We start from the raw sequence: 18,682 nt of genomic DNA, 5'->3' as shown, positions 1-18,682 counted from the left end.
CCAAGCACTGGGTGATCATCCCTTGCTAACCCTTAATGACCCCAGGAAAGCCACAGAAGGATGACTCCCAGAGCCCTGTGATCTGAGGGCAGAGCAACAGGGAAGCCCTGAGACTTGGGGACACCCACAGATGGCTTCTCTGTGTGTTTTCCAGTGGCCTCCTTCGGAGAGCTGACTCAGAGCGATGCACGCACGTGGCCCACTGCTTGGATTTGACCACCACTTTCAGGCTGTTTGACCTCACTGGGAAGTGGGGGAGTGGAGGAAGGCCCTTGTAGGGCTCAAAGACGACTCACGAGATGACACTCGTCGGGGAAGAGTTACAGACTGTCCCCACTGTGGTAAACTCCCTGTGTGAGCACTGGCAGTCTCCCCTTGTCTCTGTGTGTGCACACGCGTGCGTATGTTCAGGGAGTCAGCTTTATTCACTACCCTGCAGCCAGCAAGCCAGATGTTCCATGAACATCTGGCTAAAAATACGGTAACAAAGAAGCATCATCATCCATCCTTTCACAGAGATCCTCCAACGGTTTATTTAGCCCAGCCATATGGCGAGCAAATGGAGACAAAGGGAAGGACCTGGAGTGGTTTCTGCAGGGGCTGAAGGTGGTGAGAATATGAACCATGAGCACCCACCACAGGCCATGGTCTGCTGGGTGCTAATCAGTCCCCTGTTGAACTCGTGGGTGTGAGGCCACATTAGGATGGAGGGGAGGAGACGAGCCTTAAGTGGAAGGCGGGGCTTGTGGGGTACCTGGGCAGGACAGGTGCTGGGAGCTAGTGACAGCCTCCCACAGTCCCTCTGCTGTTTGCAGAGTGGCTTACAGGCTGCGGTTCAGCTAGTCCAGCAATGACTGTCTACCACCAGAGAACCCAAGAATTCAGTAGTTGTTGAGTCCATGAGGCTGGATGTCTCAACTGATCTTTAGTATACACCAAAATCCCAAAGAAGTAGGTACTAATGCCAGTGAAGGAATAAACTTGCAAGAGGCAAGCAGGCAAAGAGCAAAAGCTTCCTTCTTCCATGTACTTTATATAGGCTGCCAGCAGAAGGTGTGGCCCAGATTAAAGGTGGTCTTCCCACCTCAAAAGATTTGGATTAAAGGTTGGTCTTCTCACTTCAAATGATTTAATGAAGAAAAATCCCTCACAGGTTTACCCAGCCACTTGGGTTTTATTTAATTCCGGATGTAGTCAAGTTGACAACTAAGAACAGTCATCACACCACCATCATCTATCCACCCATTCATTCATTCATTCATTCATTCATTCACCCACCATTTACCCATCATACGTATATACTCATTCATCCATCTACCCATCCATTCACCCATCCACTATTATCTATCATCCTCCCATCCATCCATCTATGCATCCACCCATTTACCATTCATCCATTATCCATCCATCCATCACTAATTCATCTATCTATCCACCATCCATCCATCCACTAATCCATCCTCTCCTCCACCTACCAACCCATCCTCTGTTCACCTACTCATCCATCCTTCTATTCCTGTCACCATGGACAGACTGCAGCACGGCCAGGTCTTGAGGAGAGATCAGGCCCTCAAGGCAGAATGAGGGAAGGGCTTCAGGGGAAGGGAGTGAGGGTTTATGCCATGTGACTGTTGAGCAGCCCACAGTTCCTGCCTGAGGTTAGGCCATCTTGCATCAGCTGTGAGGATGAGGAGGGTGAGTGTCTAGACAAACAAGTCACTTTGGTTCTGGAGACCAAATGACTGTAGTTTCGAGATCTGTCACCATTCAACCAAAAGGAGCAGCTTTACAAAATGGCCAGGCCCTGGCTAACACTACCAACTGAGCCACATCTCCACATCTCCCTAAGCATGCTTTTTAATGACCTGACTCAACTTTGGGGTGACTTGGAGCTTGTACCCTTTTAGGCTGAGGCTTCTACTTCTTTACTCCCAGGGACCCTAACACACAAATGATCCATCTGGCAGATTCTTCTAGACACAAGACCTGTGCAATTAGTCTTTGCTGGGACTCATTTGGGTAGCCTTCGATGTCCCAGACAAGCAAACCCTATCACCCTTATGGAAGTCTTTTCATGGGAGGTCCCTTGTAATGCCACAGAGAGACCCTCTGGAGACTTGGTCTTGGCAAAGCAAAGTCTGGTTACACAGGATGCAGACCTTCTCAGGGTGAGGCAGAAGGGTCTGCCTTGGCCAGGCCACTCTGGGGCTCACACACCATTCTCTCCAGAACTCTGGAGTGCTGACCCTGTTGTCAGACATCCACTCAAGTGGGCAAGATTGGCTCTGCTTCCAATCTCACTACACCCCAATTGTCACAAAAGCTAACTTGGGCTGCTCCATCCCACCATAGCTCCTGGCCTATGAATGCAAAAAAAAACAAAAACAAAAACAAAAAAACAAATGTAGCATGGATGCTTCATTCATTTCTCTGGCACCATCTATCTGCTCAGCACTGTCACCCAGCAAGTACCCATTCAGTCACAAACAAGCCCGCCTGGTGTTTACACTGGGAGGGAGAGAGGGAATACAGCCAAGAAATCAAAACTCAGGCTCCATCAATGAGACCAGTGGTGTGTCTGCACTAGGCAGTTCCCTGAGCAGACACACTTCTGTCCTGTGACCCAGCCATGACAGCTCTCCCTGTGGGGATTTCCCAAGACACAAGCCCTGCATCTCTGAAAACCTTCTTCCTTGCCATGTCAGTCATACTGAACTCAGACTGGCCACAGTCCAGAGTCTGTCTGTGTGTGTTTGGTGTGTGCGTATGCGTGTGCTGGTGGAGGCTGGAGGTTGATGTCTCTCTAGTATCTTCCTTGATCGCGCTCAGCCTTCGTTTTTGAGACAAGGTCTCTCACCCAACCTGAAGCTCACCAGTTTCGCCAGACTGGCTGCTCAGGCCCGGGTGTCCTGCCGTCTCCATCTCCCCGGGGTGTACATGGAGCCCAGCTTTTTCCATGGCTGGTGGGGAGCCAAACTCAGGTCCTCATGCTTGTGTGGCAGGCCACGTCTCCAGCCCCCAGCAAGGGATCAAGTGATCAAGGAAGATACTAGATAGACATCAACCTCCAGCCTCTACAAGGACAAGGAGACACTAAGGTGACAAACAGAGATATGACTTGAGACAGGAGATGCTTGCCTTGGTGTGTCTGCCCCTTCTTTAAAGAATGCAAGGTTCTAGAAGAAGCACCATCATATTCGAGTAAGGAGAGAGAGAGCCTCTCCAGGGCACAGACAATGTCCTCACCTCAGGTGCTGTTACACATGGGTTCGTGTTAAATGTACACACACACACACACACACACACACACACACACACACACACATGTTTTCTGAGATAGAGTTTCTCTGTGTAGTCACTGCTGTCCTGGAACTCACTCTATAGACCAGGCAAGCCTCAAATTCAGAAATTCACCTGCCTATGCCTCCCAGGTGCTGGGATTAGGCATGTATCACCACCACCTGGCAAGGATCAAAGTGAGATTACCAGGGCTATTTTAAAGGCTGATCTCCAGGTCTTCCTTGAGGGTGCTTAAGGACTGTCACTCATTTCATACAGTCCAGCCAGTTCCCACTTGGAGTAATGGAGGAGGGGAAGGGGAGGGAGAAAACATGAGAGAGCATGAGATTCAGAGTCAGCCCTTCAAACTCTGCCACCAAGCCACTATGTGACCCTGGGAACGCTGGCAACCTCTCTGAGTCACGTTCCCCACTCCTTACTGGTGGATTCTAGGCAAAAATTCTACCATGAAGCCACTCCCTAGTTGTTCAAACAGTGAGGAAACTGAGCAGGCTTACTCATTTAGGGATCTCGGCAAAGGTTCCAGAGCATTCTCTGGCTCTCTAAGGGTAGAAAAATGCCTATTCCAACAGTTACTGCTAAAACCAATGACATGTTCAAACGTCCCCTTTTTGAGATTGGAGTTGGGATATCTCCTGAGGTCAAGAGTTACGCTATTCTTCAGCTGAACAGTTCTAAGCACTGTGGAGCTTTGGCTCATGGAGAGTCTGAAATTGATTTTATTCTTAGTAGGATATTGTTTAATTTATATCCCCAATAAACTGTCAGCAGCACAAAAGAGTGCTGCTCTGAAAATTTAGCTTCTAAATTGATGGTTCTGACCTAAGACCTTCTACAGGGGCTGGGATGTGTCTCAATGGTAGAAGTCCCACCTAGAATCCCCCAATGAGGGGATAAGATGTGGCTCAGTGGTAAAGTCCCTGCCTAGAATCCCCCAATAAGGGGATAAGATGTGGCTCAGTGGTAAAGTCCCTGCCTAGAATCCCCCAATAAGGGGATAAGATGTGGCTCAGTGGTAGAGTGCCTACCTACATTCCCCCAGTGAGGGGTTTAAGTAGTGGCTCAGAGGCAGAGCACTTACCTAGCATCATACAATGAGGGTTAAGACATGGCTCAGAGATAGAACCTCTGACTAGAATCCCCCAGTAAGGATCCGGAGGTGTGGCTAAGCAGTACCTGCCTAGAATGTCCAAGAGTGTGGGTCCTATCCCTGGTAGAGGGGTGGGGGAAGAATCTGAAAATCTCCAGTATGTAAAACATCAAAGTAACAAAAGATAGGCAACAACAACAAACCAAAAACCAAAAAACCAACTTTGCAGTGAAGCCTAGTGACACCGCAGCCACATGACCACAGTTGACACTGACAGAAATGAAGCATGCTGACAGTGTGTATCCTCAACTTGATGTCAGGAGATGACACTTCACTTCTGCCCCTTCCTCTCCCAAATACATGTCTCAGGCCAGTCACGTGAGAAGGTCCTGCTTATGGACTGTCTACCAACATCCTTCAGCAGTCCTCCAGCTGCTATTCCCACAAACAGATGCCTGAGACACTTTCACATCAAGAGAACCCCAAGGGATCAAGCTGAATAAATGTGCTATGGGTCTCTGGGGAATAACAAGAGTAAAAGGGACAGAAGGGACCTGTATGAAATCCACATCTCCACATCCTCCAGGCTCCTGAAACCATCAGGGATAAATGTTGACAACAGCTCACATTAGTGTGAGGTGATAACTTGGGTGTGGGCACATGAGGACTTTTTGGAATTGCCTCTGCAGTAATTTCACAAATCTAGAGTCAATGTAGGGCAAAAATAAAACAAAAAACAAATAGGAACACCCGTGGGCACAGAAGCAGTCTGAGGCTTCATTTGATGCCACCACATAACCACAAACCAGTCATGATGTGTGTTTTCTCATTTGCATTTGACACAGGTGCAAGATTTTACTCCTGACATGAATGAAAAAGTTCTATCTGCACTCATCTAGATCTATAGAAGTCATGTATTACACTCAATTTCTCCATTCATCTCCATATTCACTTACCCCTTTAATCTATCATCCACTCATCCATCCACTTATCTATACATCCCCATCTGCCCACCTACCCATTCATCTACCTGTCCATCCATTTATCCATCTACCCATCCATCTATCTACCTACCTATCCATCCATCATCTACCTATCCATTCAACCATCCATCCATCCTCCTATCTATCAATTTATTGACCTATTATCTTCCCATTTACCTGTTTATGTAATCATCCATTTCATCCACTTATCTATCCATCAATCTACCAACCCATATACCCATATACCCACTCCTTCATTCACCCATCTGTCCATCTATTTACCTATCCATTCACCTATCAACTCATCCATTCCATCCACTTATCTACCCATCCAGACAGCCATCCACCCACCACCCACTCATCTATTTAATCATCTATCCATTCACCTATCCAGCTACCTATCCACCCATTTACTCACCCATCCTCTATTTACCCATCTATCTACCCATTTATCTATTCACTAATCTATCTACCAAGTCCTCTCATCCACCCATCAGAGGGGAACATGCATACCTTTTGATTCTAGACCAATATCCAAACTTAAAACATGATGAATACCATTTCCTTACCATCTAGCACAAAGAAAGGATAAAACATCATGTTTGGTTCCCAAGGAGATCTTCTGAGATGCACAGTCCTGTGAAAGTGCCTCCTGAGGCACCATAGGTAATGCCCTGTTGGGATCTCCTCCAGCTCTAGTATAAGGTTGAAGGACATGTGGATGCAAAGTCAAGCCCACCCTGCCCTTTGGAACTTGTCTATGCAGGGGACAGGCATGTGGGCCCAATGCTTATAATGTATGTAGGTTGGCTGTGTCTGTGCTGTGGGAGAAGAGAATGGTGCTGAGGACAGTGGCCAAATCTGCATCAGAGAGAGTTTGAGAGGGGATAGACCACAGAGCAGGATGAGGAGCCCCTGGCATGGAGGCTGATGTATGGAGACCCAGGGAGGGGCAGGATATGATGGGGCCAGTGCCGACTGAATGCAGAGGATAGGAGCTGGGAGAAGGCAGTGAAGGGAGATAAGAATGTCCACCTGCACGACGGACCAGAGGAGGCCCAGGGACCCTTGAAAAGGCCAAGGGTGGAGCCATCTTGCTTTTGTTTGACATCTTCTCTCCCGTCACTTCAGTGGTGACAGGCTAAGGCAGATGGGGCCAAGCAGTAGCTGGTATGGACACGAGCATGTTGCAGACAGAGCTGAAGGGTCTGCGGGAGGGAACCTGGCTGAAAGTGAGGGAGTGAACCATGGAGGGAGAACCCAGCCACCCACCCTTTCATGAGCTGCCTCAGGAAGAGGCTGAAGAGTACTCTGTGCTGAGGGGAAGGGCTCCTCTGGGCTCAGGCTAGAGTTACTGCACTGAGTCTGCAAAGGGGGAGCCCCACAGCATGGCCCCTGCCCTGCACCTGCCCCACCCCTACTTCTCCATCACCCAGGAAGCAGTGTGATAATGGTGACCTGTGTCACCCGCTCTCTGATGGCCACGCCAATAGTGGATAAATAGCTCCATTTCCTTCAGAGACTTCTGTACTGAACGAGTTTAAAAATCACTAGGAACCACAGGGGACGTGTGTGCAGAATCTGTTCCCGGGTGTGAAAAAGGAAGGGATTAAAGTCAGGTGTGGAGGCCGTGTTTGCACACCACGCCCAGGGTCTGGCAGAGTGTGCTGCAGATAGGGATACAGCTGTCGGCCTGCCGGGGTGGGGTCCTAGTGCGTGGGAGCACTGTGGCTTGGGCTGCACATGGGAACCCCTGAGCCCAGTGGAACCCTGGAGAAAGGCTTGGAGGGAGAGAATGTCCCTATGAGCTGATACAGGGAAAAGGGCAACACTGGTGAGCCAGCTCCTGGGCACATGCACCCACCCCAGCCCACCCACTGACAAACACAAAACTAGTCATTTGTCTGCCTAATAGCCACGTGATCACCATCAAATGGATCTCCGAAGGCTAGAAAGGCGTTTAGCGATTCATTACCCAGCATGAAAACTCTCACATGTGCCTGGCACCAAAGGCCAAGGCCTGGATGGAGGCGGAGTGGTGAACAACGCCGGTGCTGGACTCAGGAAGAGATGAGAGGCCATGGTAAACCCCACCTTCTGGGTGTGGGGTCCTGCAGCAGCCAGATAATCACATAAAACTCTCTTCTCCCCAAAAGCTGGAGATGCCAGGTCTGGGGCCCAAGCTGAGTTCCAAGCTTCCCTCCCCCCGGGTTTCCCCTCTCTGTGTGTAAGCCTTTGTATCAGGCTAGGAAGGGCCTCCCCAGAGCATCTGAAGACAACTTAGTTGTGTGAATTGGAGTGCATTCCTTGCCCTCTATGTGCCTCAATTCCCATGTCTGTCAAATAGGCTCCTAAGATTAAGAACTTGACAAGTGAATGCTGCAGGGATCTATCATGAGAAAGGGCTTGCAAGGCAGAAAGGGTGGGACAAAATGCACCAGCCAAGCTGCCAGCCACCACCTGCCCCTCCACCTGTCCATCTATCCATCATCCATTCATCCATCATCCACTCACCCATCATTCATCTATTAACCAGTCATTATCCATCTATTACTCATTCATCCACTCACACTTCCCATTTACCCATCATCCCTCACCCATCTATCCACCCACTATCTATTCATCATCCATCTATCCATCCACTAACTATCCATCCATCATCCATCCATCCACTAACTATCCATCCATCATCCATCCATCCATCCACTAACTATCCATCCATCATTCATCCATCCATCCACTAACTATCCATCCATCATCCATCCATCCACTCACTGTCCATCCATCATCCATCCATCCACCCACTATCCATCCTTTCATCATCCATTTACCCACTGCCTGTCCACCCATCCATCCATCTATTCTCTTACTACTCATCCATCATTTATCCATGTATCCACTATCCATCTATCCACTCATTTACCTACCCACTATCCAACCACCCATCATCCATACAGTAGCCAGCCAGTGAGCCAGCCAGCTTTGATCCAGCTAGCCATTTACCTACCCACTATTCATTCACCTGTTCATCTATACATACATACATTCACACATACATACATGCATACATACATCTGACTTTCATTGAGCCCTGCCATTGCCAGGCCCTGTGCTAGCACTAGAAAAATGAGTAAGGCACAGGTCCAGCCACCAAGTGGCTCAAATCTAGCCAGAGAGGTCGATGTAGTAAAAAGAAATAACTGAGGACCAATTTGCCACATGGTCTAAAGGGGATAAAAGATGACTTTAGCCAGCCCCCATGCAGCAGCTAGGGATGAGGTACACTGGTCTGTGGGGTAGACTCAGACTTGGCACCATGTAAATCATGCTGTAAACATGGACAGCAGAAGTGCGTTACCCCATACCCTGCTCTCGAAATGATTGCTATCCCATGTCCTACTCCTAAGATGGTGGCTACCCCGTACTTCACTGTGTCTGTTTGATTATAATGGAATTTTTTGTCCAGCTTCAGAGCTGGAAGACAGTTTTCTCAACTTCACTACAGTACAGTGGAGAAACCCACCATGTGGTCACAGCCACAGGGCATCTGTCCACAGCTGATGGTCACCTGAAGATTAGGGGGATAGGGGTTCTCAGGGGTGCTGTCTGCAGCCAGCTTTAGTCACAGCTGCAGAGGACAGGGTGTAGGCCACACCCCCATCATCTCTGGCCTCCCAGGAGGTGTCCACACAGCACCTAGACACCCAGGTTAATAAACACCACACACTCAGCAGTGGCTGAATATCAGCTTTGGTGACTGTTAACTGTTAGTAACAATATGGTCAAAAGCAAACCCCCAAAGAGTGGCCCCTCTCACAGACAGTGCCTCGATGACTAGATATTCACACGGGAAAGATGACACCGAGCCCTTTCCATACCCCATATATAAACATTAACTCAATCTGGATCAATGATCTAAATATAACGGAAACCACAGAACTCTTAGGACGGGGAGGAGTCTTCATGACCTTGTGATAGGCAATAGGTTCTTAGAGCTGACACCAAAGACCCCAGCTGAGAGGGAGGGGTGCTTAATTGGACACCATGAAAATTGATTTCTATGTATCACAGGGTGCTGTGGGGAAAGGGAACAGATAGCCTGTAAATATTTGCACACCACACAATTGATAAGGGTTGATATCCAGGTTCTAGAAAGTCTACAGCTCAACAAGAAGATAAAACGCTTAGAAGTAGGCCTGCTCCACTGTCTTTTGGGGGAGCTTCTTCCATTGAAGACTGATGGGTAATGGGTAACATGATGATACTCAGGGCAGCCAGCCACTAGGCAAATTCACAGTGAGACCACAGTGATAGACCACACCTCATCTGTCAGGATGGCTGTACTTTAAAAGAATAAAATAAAGATAAGCCAGAAGAGGTGGCACACATCTGAAATCCTGGCACTTAGGGAGTGGAGGCAGGAGGATCAGGAGTCCAAGGTCATCTTTGGCTATGTAAGGAGTTTGAAGCTAGGCTACAGTGCATGAGTCTTCATCTAAAAAAAAAATTATAAGCCAGGCATAGTGTCACAGCCCTTTAATGCCAGCACTCGGGAGGCAGAGACACACTCATCTCTACGAGTTTGAGGCCAGCCTGGTCTCCCTAGCAGAGATACACTCATCTCTATGAGTTTGAGGTCAGCCTGGTCTCCATAGTAAGTTCCTGGACAGCCAGGACTATGCAGTGAAAGTCTGTCTCAAAACAAACAAACAAAATTATATAAATGCCAAATGTTGTTAGGGATGAAGGAAGCCTGGTGCCATCTAACAGGAATATGAAATGAGGAAGTGGGCAGTAGAAAACAAGGGAGGGCCAGTGAGATGGCTCAGTGGGTAAAGGCCCTTGCCACACAAGACTGGCAACCTCAAGCCCCAGAACCCACACATCAGGGTGAAAAGAAAACTGACCTCTGTTCTTCACATGTGTGTCATGGCATGCACACACACACACACACACACACACACATCAATACATACCCTCCACAATAATAATAATGAAGTTTTGAAGGATTCCTTTGCTTATTTTTAGCTCTACGTCTGTGTGTCTGTGTGGGGCATGTGTACATGAGTGCAGGCGCCTGTGGAGGTGAGAAGCACCGGGTCCCTCTGGAGCTGGAGTTACAGGTGGTTGGAAGTTCCCTGATGGAGGTGCTGAGAACTGAAGCTGGGTCCTCTGCAATAACAGTACTTGCTTTTAACCTCTGAGCCATCTCTCGGCCCAATAACAATAAGTATTAATGTTAAAGATGAAAAACACGGAAGAGCTGAGGGCTGGCTCTCCGGCGCAATCCTCTGGAGTCCTGGTACTATTGCAAAAGGCTCAGAGGTGAAGATAAACCAGGTGACTACCGATGTGTGAGTGGACATTTAAAATATCTGGTACAATGGAGTAGTACTCTGCCATCAACTAAAGAATCAGGGAGGCATGCTGTGAGACGAGACAACCTTGAGGACACATTGCATAGACAATGATGCAGAATGATGGTCACCAGTGTCATTGACACCATTGGTGGGACTCTAGCAGGTTCACAGAGACTGGTGGGGGCATCATTGTTACTTGGGCCTGGGAAGAAAGCATAGTCCATGTCTGATGGACAGAGTATTGAAGGGATGGCAGATGGGTGGCCGTTACTTGACATGGCAAGGTTTGATGCCAGTGAGTGAACCCATAACCATTAAGAAAATTTTATGTATTTTATCTTGATTTGACAAAAACAAAGTAAATCAAAGGGTCCACCTCACTCTACCTCTGTCCCATTCAAGCTCAATCCTTATAACCCTTGCTCTGCAGCTGCCCAGCCCTGAATCTAGAGCCACTCCTCACACACACACACACACACACACACACACACACACACACACACACACGCCTGTGCCCTCAGTGTTTCAGTCCCTAGGCTCTGTTTTCAGCGTGTACCTGCCCACTGCCCATCGCCATCACACACATCAGCACGTCACAGTGAAGCACTGCAGAGCCTCTGCTGGCCTACCCCTGACACACACACACAGCTCAAGTGCCCTCTGGGGCCTCTGGATCCCCCCACACTCCGTCCCTCCTCACTCTCTCCCTGCACTGTCTCTGTCAGGTCCTCAAACCCAGATGCCCCCAGCTGCAGTGGCCCTCCACATTTGCCCGCATGACACGCGTTTATCCTCATCTCCCTCAGAAGGATGGCAATAAGATGACCAGGATGACAGTCCTCACTCACACTGGGAACAGAACCAGGGACAAGAGGTAGGTGACAGGCTCAAGCCCACCCTCACAATACCCTAGGCTTTGAGGAGAAGTTACAATTTGGACACCGCAGCAAAGCCAGGGCTCAGAGCTGAGGTCGGTTCAGGCGTCTTCATCCCCGCTCACTTCGTCTTCTACAATGGCGCTGCACAAGACTGTCCCCTCAGAGGCTCAAACTGGGACAGAACAACCTTGACCCCTGGGCTTCTGTCTGTCCTGCAGTTCTAGGTTTCCTTGTGGTCTGTGTATCAGCAAATGCTACCAGCTTCAGGTCTCTGATTCTATTCCAAGCTGTTCCCACTCTCACACACGCCCAGCACTTCTGCATACCTGTGGGGTGGGGCCAGGCACCCATGTAAACCCAGACATTAAGGCTGGTCTACCAGTCCTAAGAGTTTTCTCCTGGCTCTGGGGACGCCCAGGGTGGCAGAGGGACAAGAGCCTGCTCAGCACATAGCCAGAATAAAAGTTGTGATGCATGAGGATGAACCAGAGAGACTCATTCACCAAGAGTGGAGGCTGTGGTAGCCATCCTGAACTTACACCCACCCAGGATCTGTTCCATCCAGCCTGGCACAGAGGAAACCCCAGATGCCCAAACCTGAGACCCACCTGGCCTAATTCCAGGTGGAAACTGGAGCCCGGGCCTCCCTGCCATGGTGGTTAGCAGGCAAGGCACAGGCCAGGACAAAGCTCTCTTAACAGGTCTTGTCTTCATGGCTTCAGACTCTGCCTGAGATGGAGGAAGGGAACCTCACAACAGCTGCACCCAGGTGGTGCCACCGTGACTTCTGTGAGGCCTCAGTTTACCAGTCTGTGCAGTGGGGGATGGCCATGCCTCACTGTACCTAGCTGTCAGCGATTGACACCCACAACCCCCCTTCCAGTGCCCAGAACCAAGTCAGCTGCTCACTCAGAACCAGCCCAGAGCTGGTGTTTCAGACTGGCTGCAAAAAGAACAGAAATAGAATCTGGAGCAGGGACAGAGTGGTCTGGCCACCCAGTACCACCCTCGGCAGAAGCCCTGGCTCTTGCCCTGGTATTGGTGCCCACCCCCTTAATTTGATGCCGAAGAAGCCAAATTGGGCCGTTTTAAAGAGCGCATGTCAGGATAAGTTGCTTCATGGGAGTTTAAGTGAAGATGGAGGAGGAAGGCCACAGAGTAGCTTGATGGCAGGACAGCACCCTGACCACGGCTCACCCCCAGCAAACTCAGCTGGGCGATCAAGCGCACCCCTCTCACCACCTCACTCCAGGTTTATTTAATAACCTCTGAACTGGGAGGAGAGCACGCAGGAAACATCTCCTGGGTCATTTATTTGAAAATTATTCATATAAAAATATCCAAGGTAGTGACTTATTGGCCAGGACTTCCCCTCCCTGCCTGGCTTCCCGAAGCCTCATCTGTCTCCCTGCTCTGCAAGCAGTTTCCGTTATGACTTCGAGTCATTGGAGTTACTTTACTTCCCAAATAAATCTCCACAACAGCGCGGAAATATTAAGAGTATTAATAGTGCCTGTAAAAACATCCGAAGACTCACATCTGCCAGGAGCGGTAGATGCAGCAGGCTGGGGATGCTCCCGAGGGAGTCCGCAGCCCAGCCCGGTGGCCTAGGTCCCTCCAGCGGACAGGCAGGGTCTCTCCAGGAGACAGGCAAAGTCCCTCTTAGGGGACAAACAAGGTCCCTCCAGGGTCACGAGGTTCCCAGAGGGCACCACTACCAGCCCCCGCGCAGCAACTGGCCACATCTATCTGTCCGTCTATCAATGTCCCCTGCAACCTCCACCCAAATCCCTTCCCTTTCTTCCTGCAGGGCAGCTCAGAGAAGGTCCTACCACCTGAGTTGGGGGTTCCTGCGCCGTGTGCCTCGTGCGCGATTGTTTCCGGTCCCCGCTGGCACTCACGGTCCGCAGCTGCGACCCCGCGGGACAAGCCCTCCAGGCCGATGTCGCTGTCCTGCGTGTCCTGCATGATGTGTTCGCTCTGGACGCCCTGGGTCCAGCAGAGGGACCAGCAGAGGCAGGAGCAGCGCTGAGCCCAGCCGCCTGCACCGCGCTGCTCCGCCCCCGGCTCTTTGGTCCTGGGGTCCCCCGGTTCCCCGCCCCGGGGGTCACGGGGTCACCTGCAGCCGCGCCCTCGCCCCGCCCCGCTCCCGCCCCCCACTACATGGGAGGTGCCCCCCAACTCTAGCTTAGCCCCACGGCGGAGGCGCGGCGCAGCCTTGAACAGGGGGAGGCTCGCAGGGTGGCCCAGCCCCGCCCCTAACCCGCAGGACCCTGGGCGACCACTCTGCCAATTTGTGGGATGAGATGAGAAGGCTAACGGCAGAACTCGGGGGTTTGTTTTATTTTATTTTTAGACAGGGTCTCACTTTGCAACCCTGGCTGCCCTGGAACTCACAGAGATCCACCTGCCTCTGTCTCCCCGGTGCTGGGATCAAGGGGGTGTTCATCACATTCGCTATTTGATTTTTATTTTATATATGGAGAGAGAGAGAAAAGAGAGAGAGAGAGAGAGAGAGAGAGAGAGAGAGAGAGAGAGAGAGAGAGAGAGAGAGAGAGAGAGAGAGAGAGAGAGAGAGAGAGAGAGAGAGAGATTATGTTGCTGTGTGGCTGGCCTCAAATTGGCCGAAATCCTGTTCTCATCTCTCAAGCGCTGGGATTATAGATGTGAGCCACTACCTCCGAACAAAATCCAAGGAGTTTTAGGGTACCTTTTAGGGTTGCCCCCCTCCACCTGTGAAGAATTTAAGACTCTGGATCGTTGAGAACAGCCCGGGATGGAAGGAAACTTGTGAGGATTCTTTTTAGCCAAGGGCTCTGAGCCCCTGGTCCAGGGAGCTGCTGGGGCTGCTCCTGCGCGGGTTCCGGGCAGCGAGCCAGAGACCCTGCTCTCTGGGAGCCGCTGTGGGATGGGCGCTCTGAGCGCCTCACAGCTCAGCGGAGGTGCCTCCTGTGTGACATTTCTAAATAACTATCATAAATTGTGGAACAGAAGGACCTTAAACAAAACGTTCATCTGCTGACTGAGTGTTGGGAGGTGGAGGGCAGGTGGGTGGGTGGCCAGTCTCAAGTTTTTAAAAGTCATTTTACACTTCTTGTGACCCCCCAGGAGCCCCAAGTTAGGCTGGTGCTGACAACAGGGGTACCTAGCTGACTCTCCACAGGTGCTTTAGCTGGACCCTGATAGAGACAGGTTCCAGACACACAGTGTGGCCCTCACTGCATTCACAGGGAAGGGGTTCCCAGCTAGGGGCTTGGTCCCCACGTACAGTGCTCTGGGTGGAAAAGACTGTGGTGGGTGAACCACAGAGAAACACCCCCAACCGAGTGAGCCCCATTGTTCTGACCTTGCCTCAGTGCTCTCCTGAGACTGGCCTGAGACGTTTGGTGCCAGGTGAGACTTTTTCCTCTCCCTGAGAGCCTTAAGAAGCCTCCCTCCCACCACGGGGGGTGGGTGGCCTGCACCTGATATCTGCCTGAGGAGGCTGTATGGAACCAGGGGCTGTCTCAGTTCTTTCCACAGTCAGTCCTGTTCCATCTGACCAGTGTGTGGGAGTCGAGATAAAACTGGTTTTTCTTGGAAGGGTCCGATCACTAACGTGGTGCACAGCAATAGCTCCGTTGTATAAATACACAGAAAATTCTAGAATTCTTATCCTTGAAATGATGAACTGTAAACCAAAAAGACTCAGGGGGACAAAAATGTAAACACTTGCTGGGACTATTTTTACTCCTTCGCTGTTTACCTTTGGGGGCCGGGGCTGGCTATTGTCTACTGAGCCAGCTTTTAAAATACACATTTTTTTTAACGTATTATTATCAGAAGTATGCTAAGGAGTCATTAATAGAGGTTGATTCATTCAGACGGAAGCCAGTTTTTTTCCCCTTTCTTTCTTCCCATTATCTTGCTTCCAATTTAAGTCATGTTCATGTAAATCTCTGAGCTATGTCCAATTTATGTGAATCTGCCTTGATCACTGCCCCAGACCCCAGATGTTAAAGAGACATGATGGCGAACACCTGAAATGGTGCCCTTTTTAAAAAAAGGCTGCTCTCAACTGCTATTCTAGACAATGAAGTCACATGGGAGCCATGCCAGGCTAGGCAAAGGCGGGGCTGCCCATGTGGCCCTCACAGATAGAGTGGCCCCGAAGAGGAATGCCCCCCACCTCCCAAGGAGGCCTGGGGTGGGGACCCTCTGAAGCAAGGGCCTCCTCAGACTGTGTATGTTGGGGAAGGTATTTATACCAACAGCGAGCAAGGAAAGCGGACTGAAGAGGGAGGTGACATGCCTGTCACTGGAACACACAGCCATCATTATGGAATACAGTAATCAGACAGCCCAGCGTGTCATTATGGAAAATGGTTTCCCTTTTTGGTGAGGTGGCGAGGGAGGGGAAAGGCAGTGCTCCGTAAGGCTGGGGCCAGAGCACAGCCCGTGGGTCTGGCCCAGCTTAAAATAGACTTTGCCGGTGATGCCCTGGACCCAGCTGGGACAGGCTCAGCCCTCCAGAGAGGCATATCAGGGCCTGGAGCAACTCTGGGCCCACGGTCACACTTAAGGTCACATGTAACCACAAGGCCAAGCCCAGGTGCATGTCGGAAGCTGGAGCTGGCAGGATTGGGTGATGGTTGCAAGAAGGAGAAAATGCCTCTCTTCTCAGGGTCCCCTCAAATCCCTCTGAACTCCCTGAGGCTGTTTGGACTCTCAGGTAATTATCTGCCATTAGACTTCAGTTGGGAACTGAGAGGCAAGCACGTTGTTCTGAGGCCTAAGACTCTAGCAGCTAGCCAAGGGCAACCGGTTGTGGACCTAAGAGCTCACGGCTCACTGATAATCTGTTGTCTAAGAAGTGAACCATCTTCCATGCTGTGCTTGTGGCCCATCTAGACCCAGTCAGTGGGACAATGGGCTAATTCAAACGTGTCACTCTTAGTATAAACTTCTCAATGGGCTGTTTAAGAGATGTCTGGCCATTAAATGCGCTATTTGCTGTAGGAAAATGGATTCTCTGATTCAGAGGGAAGAAGGAATGGCCAGAGCTCCACCTTTTCCATGCTTCTCCAGATTCTCCCAGCAACCTTTCCTGGACCTTTAGGTAAATCAAGGGACACCAAACCATCTCATCCCTCCTGCCTGCTGTCACTCATCCTCAGAACACACTCAGAGTCGTCGTCATCATTAATATTCTGATTTCTCGTCATCTTGGGGAGAGCTTGGCTCTGTGTGCACCTCAGCTGGGTCGGCCACTGGCACCACTGGCTGGAAGCTGACACTCAGAGGACCATGTGTGGGAGGGTTTCAGCCAACGATGTGGCGGTGCATAGCTGTAATCCCAGCACTTAGGAGATAGAGGCAGGAGGATCAGGAGTTCAAGGTCATCCTCAGCTAGAGACCAATTTCAGAGTCAACCTTATGACATAAGACCCTGCCTCAAATGACACAAACAGGACCAATGAGATGGCTTCGTGGGTAAAGATGCTTGCTGCCAAGCTTGATGAGAATTTGGTGCCCAGACCCATGTGGTGGGCGGAGAGAACCAACACCTGCCAGTTGCCCTCTGGCCTCCACTCTCACCCATACCACTTACATACATACCTACACGCACCTCCACAAAATAAGTGAATTCACTTTTAAAACTAACAAGAGACTCCACACCCAGGGCTCACTGCAGGCTGGAGGTGGGAGGACCCACACCCCTTCCTAAGAGCGCTCCAACAACAAGCCAGAGCTTATGTTCCCAAAATCCAGCTCGGGGAGCCCACTGACCTAGAGAGCACGGGTGGGGGGTGACGTACAGGAGGCCTGATGACATCAGAGCAAATGTGGCACCCAGCGTCTCACCACAGTGTAGAGAATGGTTTGCCCACGGCTGTGTATAGAGTCCCGCCCCTTCCACCGCTTACATCCTTCCATCTTCTAGAGACCATGAGGCCCCATTCAACTTGGGCAGAATGACATATGGAAGGCAAGGACGTGGAGGAGGGAGTTTGTGGACCTCACTGAGGGCCAGGTGATCCTCCATACCCACAGCCTTCATGATTAGTGGACGTGGGGGGGAGACTGGCTGGGCTCACAGTAGCCCCCATCTTGGGAAGCCATGAGAGGTGTGGGGCTTCCAGGTGACAGGTGCTGGCAGGGGTGGCTGTGGGTGCAAAGCAGGGGTGTTGGCTGATTAGGCAGGGGGTGACAGTGGTCAGTAGGGCAGGTAAGTGGTCAGGGATGTGGCTGCACTAGCTTATCTATCATCATTTATCTGTCCATCTGTCGGTCTGTCCATCCGTCAGTCCATCTGTCTGTCTGTCTATCTTTCATCCCTGTGTGGCTTACATGTGAGTGGAGGCCGAAGGTTGATACTGAGTGCCTTCCTCAACCACTTTCTGCTTTAGCTTTTCAATTGCTCTCTCTTAACCTGGAGCTCACTTTAGCCAATGTCCCCCAGCGAGTTTCCTGTCTCTGATGACCCTATGCTGGGATTGCAGATGTAAGAGTCCTGAGGGTTAATCTAAGCACAGCAAATACTTTTTCTAGTCTCTCTGGCCCTTTTGTCTGATTTTTTTTTTATTTGTTTGTTTTTAAGGCAAGGTCTCGCTATGTATCCCTGGCTGTCCTGGAGCTCACTACATAGACCAGGCTGGCCTTGAACTCACAGAGAGTCTCTTGCCTCTTCCTCCTAAAGGCTGGGGTTAAAGGTATGCACCACCATGCCTGGCTAATTTTTTGTTTTGTTTTGTTTTTCAAAACAGGGTTTCTCTGTGTAACAGCCCCGGCTGACCTGGAACTCACTTTGTAGACCAGGATGGCCTTGAACTCACAAAGATCGGCACGCCTCTGCCTCCTGGTTGCTGAGGTCAAAGGTGTGTGCCACCATGCCTGGCTTTTTTGGCCCTTCATAATGAGCCCAGGACAGCCCTGACTCTACAGAGAAAAAGCTAGGAGGCGCCTGAGGCTCAGAAGCTTAGCCAGACGACACAGCCAGTCTCAACCCCACGGTATGATTTTTACCCTCAGTCCCAGCCACGTGATGTCAAAATGAGTGTTCCCGTGTACCGCTTTGGAACATGACACGTA

At 50.4% G+C, this 18,682-nt stretch overlaps 1 protein-coding gene across 5 annotated transcripts in view; it reads right to left on the bottom strand.

The window, feature by feature from the left end:
- Ano1 (anoctamin 1) overlaps positions 1–13,678 on the bottom strand; it is a 157,789-nt gene extending 144,111 nt beyond the window's left edge. For 3 of the 5 annotated variants that reach the window (XM_052712291.1, XM_052712294.1, XM_052712293.1), the window contains exon 1: positions 13,444–13,678. In XM_052712291.1, coding sequence (XP_052568251.1) covers positions 13,444–13,579 — 136 coding nt within the window. In that variant the 5' untranslated portion in view covers positions 13,580–13,678. The remainder of the gene's footprint in view (positions 1–13,443) is intronic. The other 2 variants (XM_052712292.1, XM_052712295.1) reach the window with 2 other exon arrangements.
- Positions 13,679–18,682: the final 5,004 nt, after the last annotated feature.

Source organism: Peromyscus californicus, unplaced genomic scaffold, assembly GCF_007827085.1.
Source record: "Peromyscus californicus insignis strain IS unplaced genomic scaffold, ASM782708v3 Scaffold_4__1_contigs__length_199733344, whole genome shotgun sequence".
Classification (NCBI taxonomy): domain Eukaryota; kingdom Metazoa; phylum Chordata; class Mammalia; order Rodentia; family Cricetidae; genus Peromyscus; species Peromyscus californicus.
This window is presented reverse-complemented; position numbering and strand designations above follow the sequence as displayed.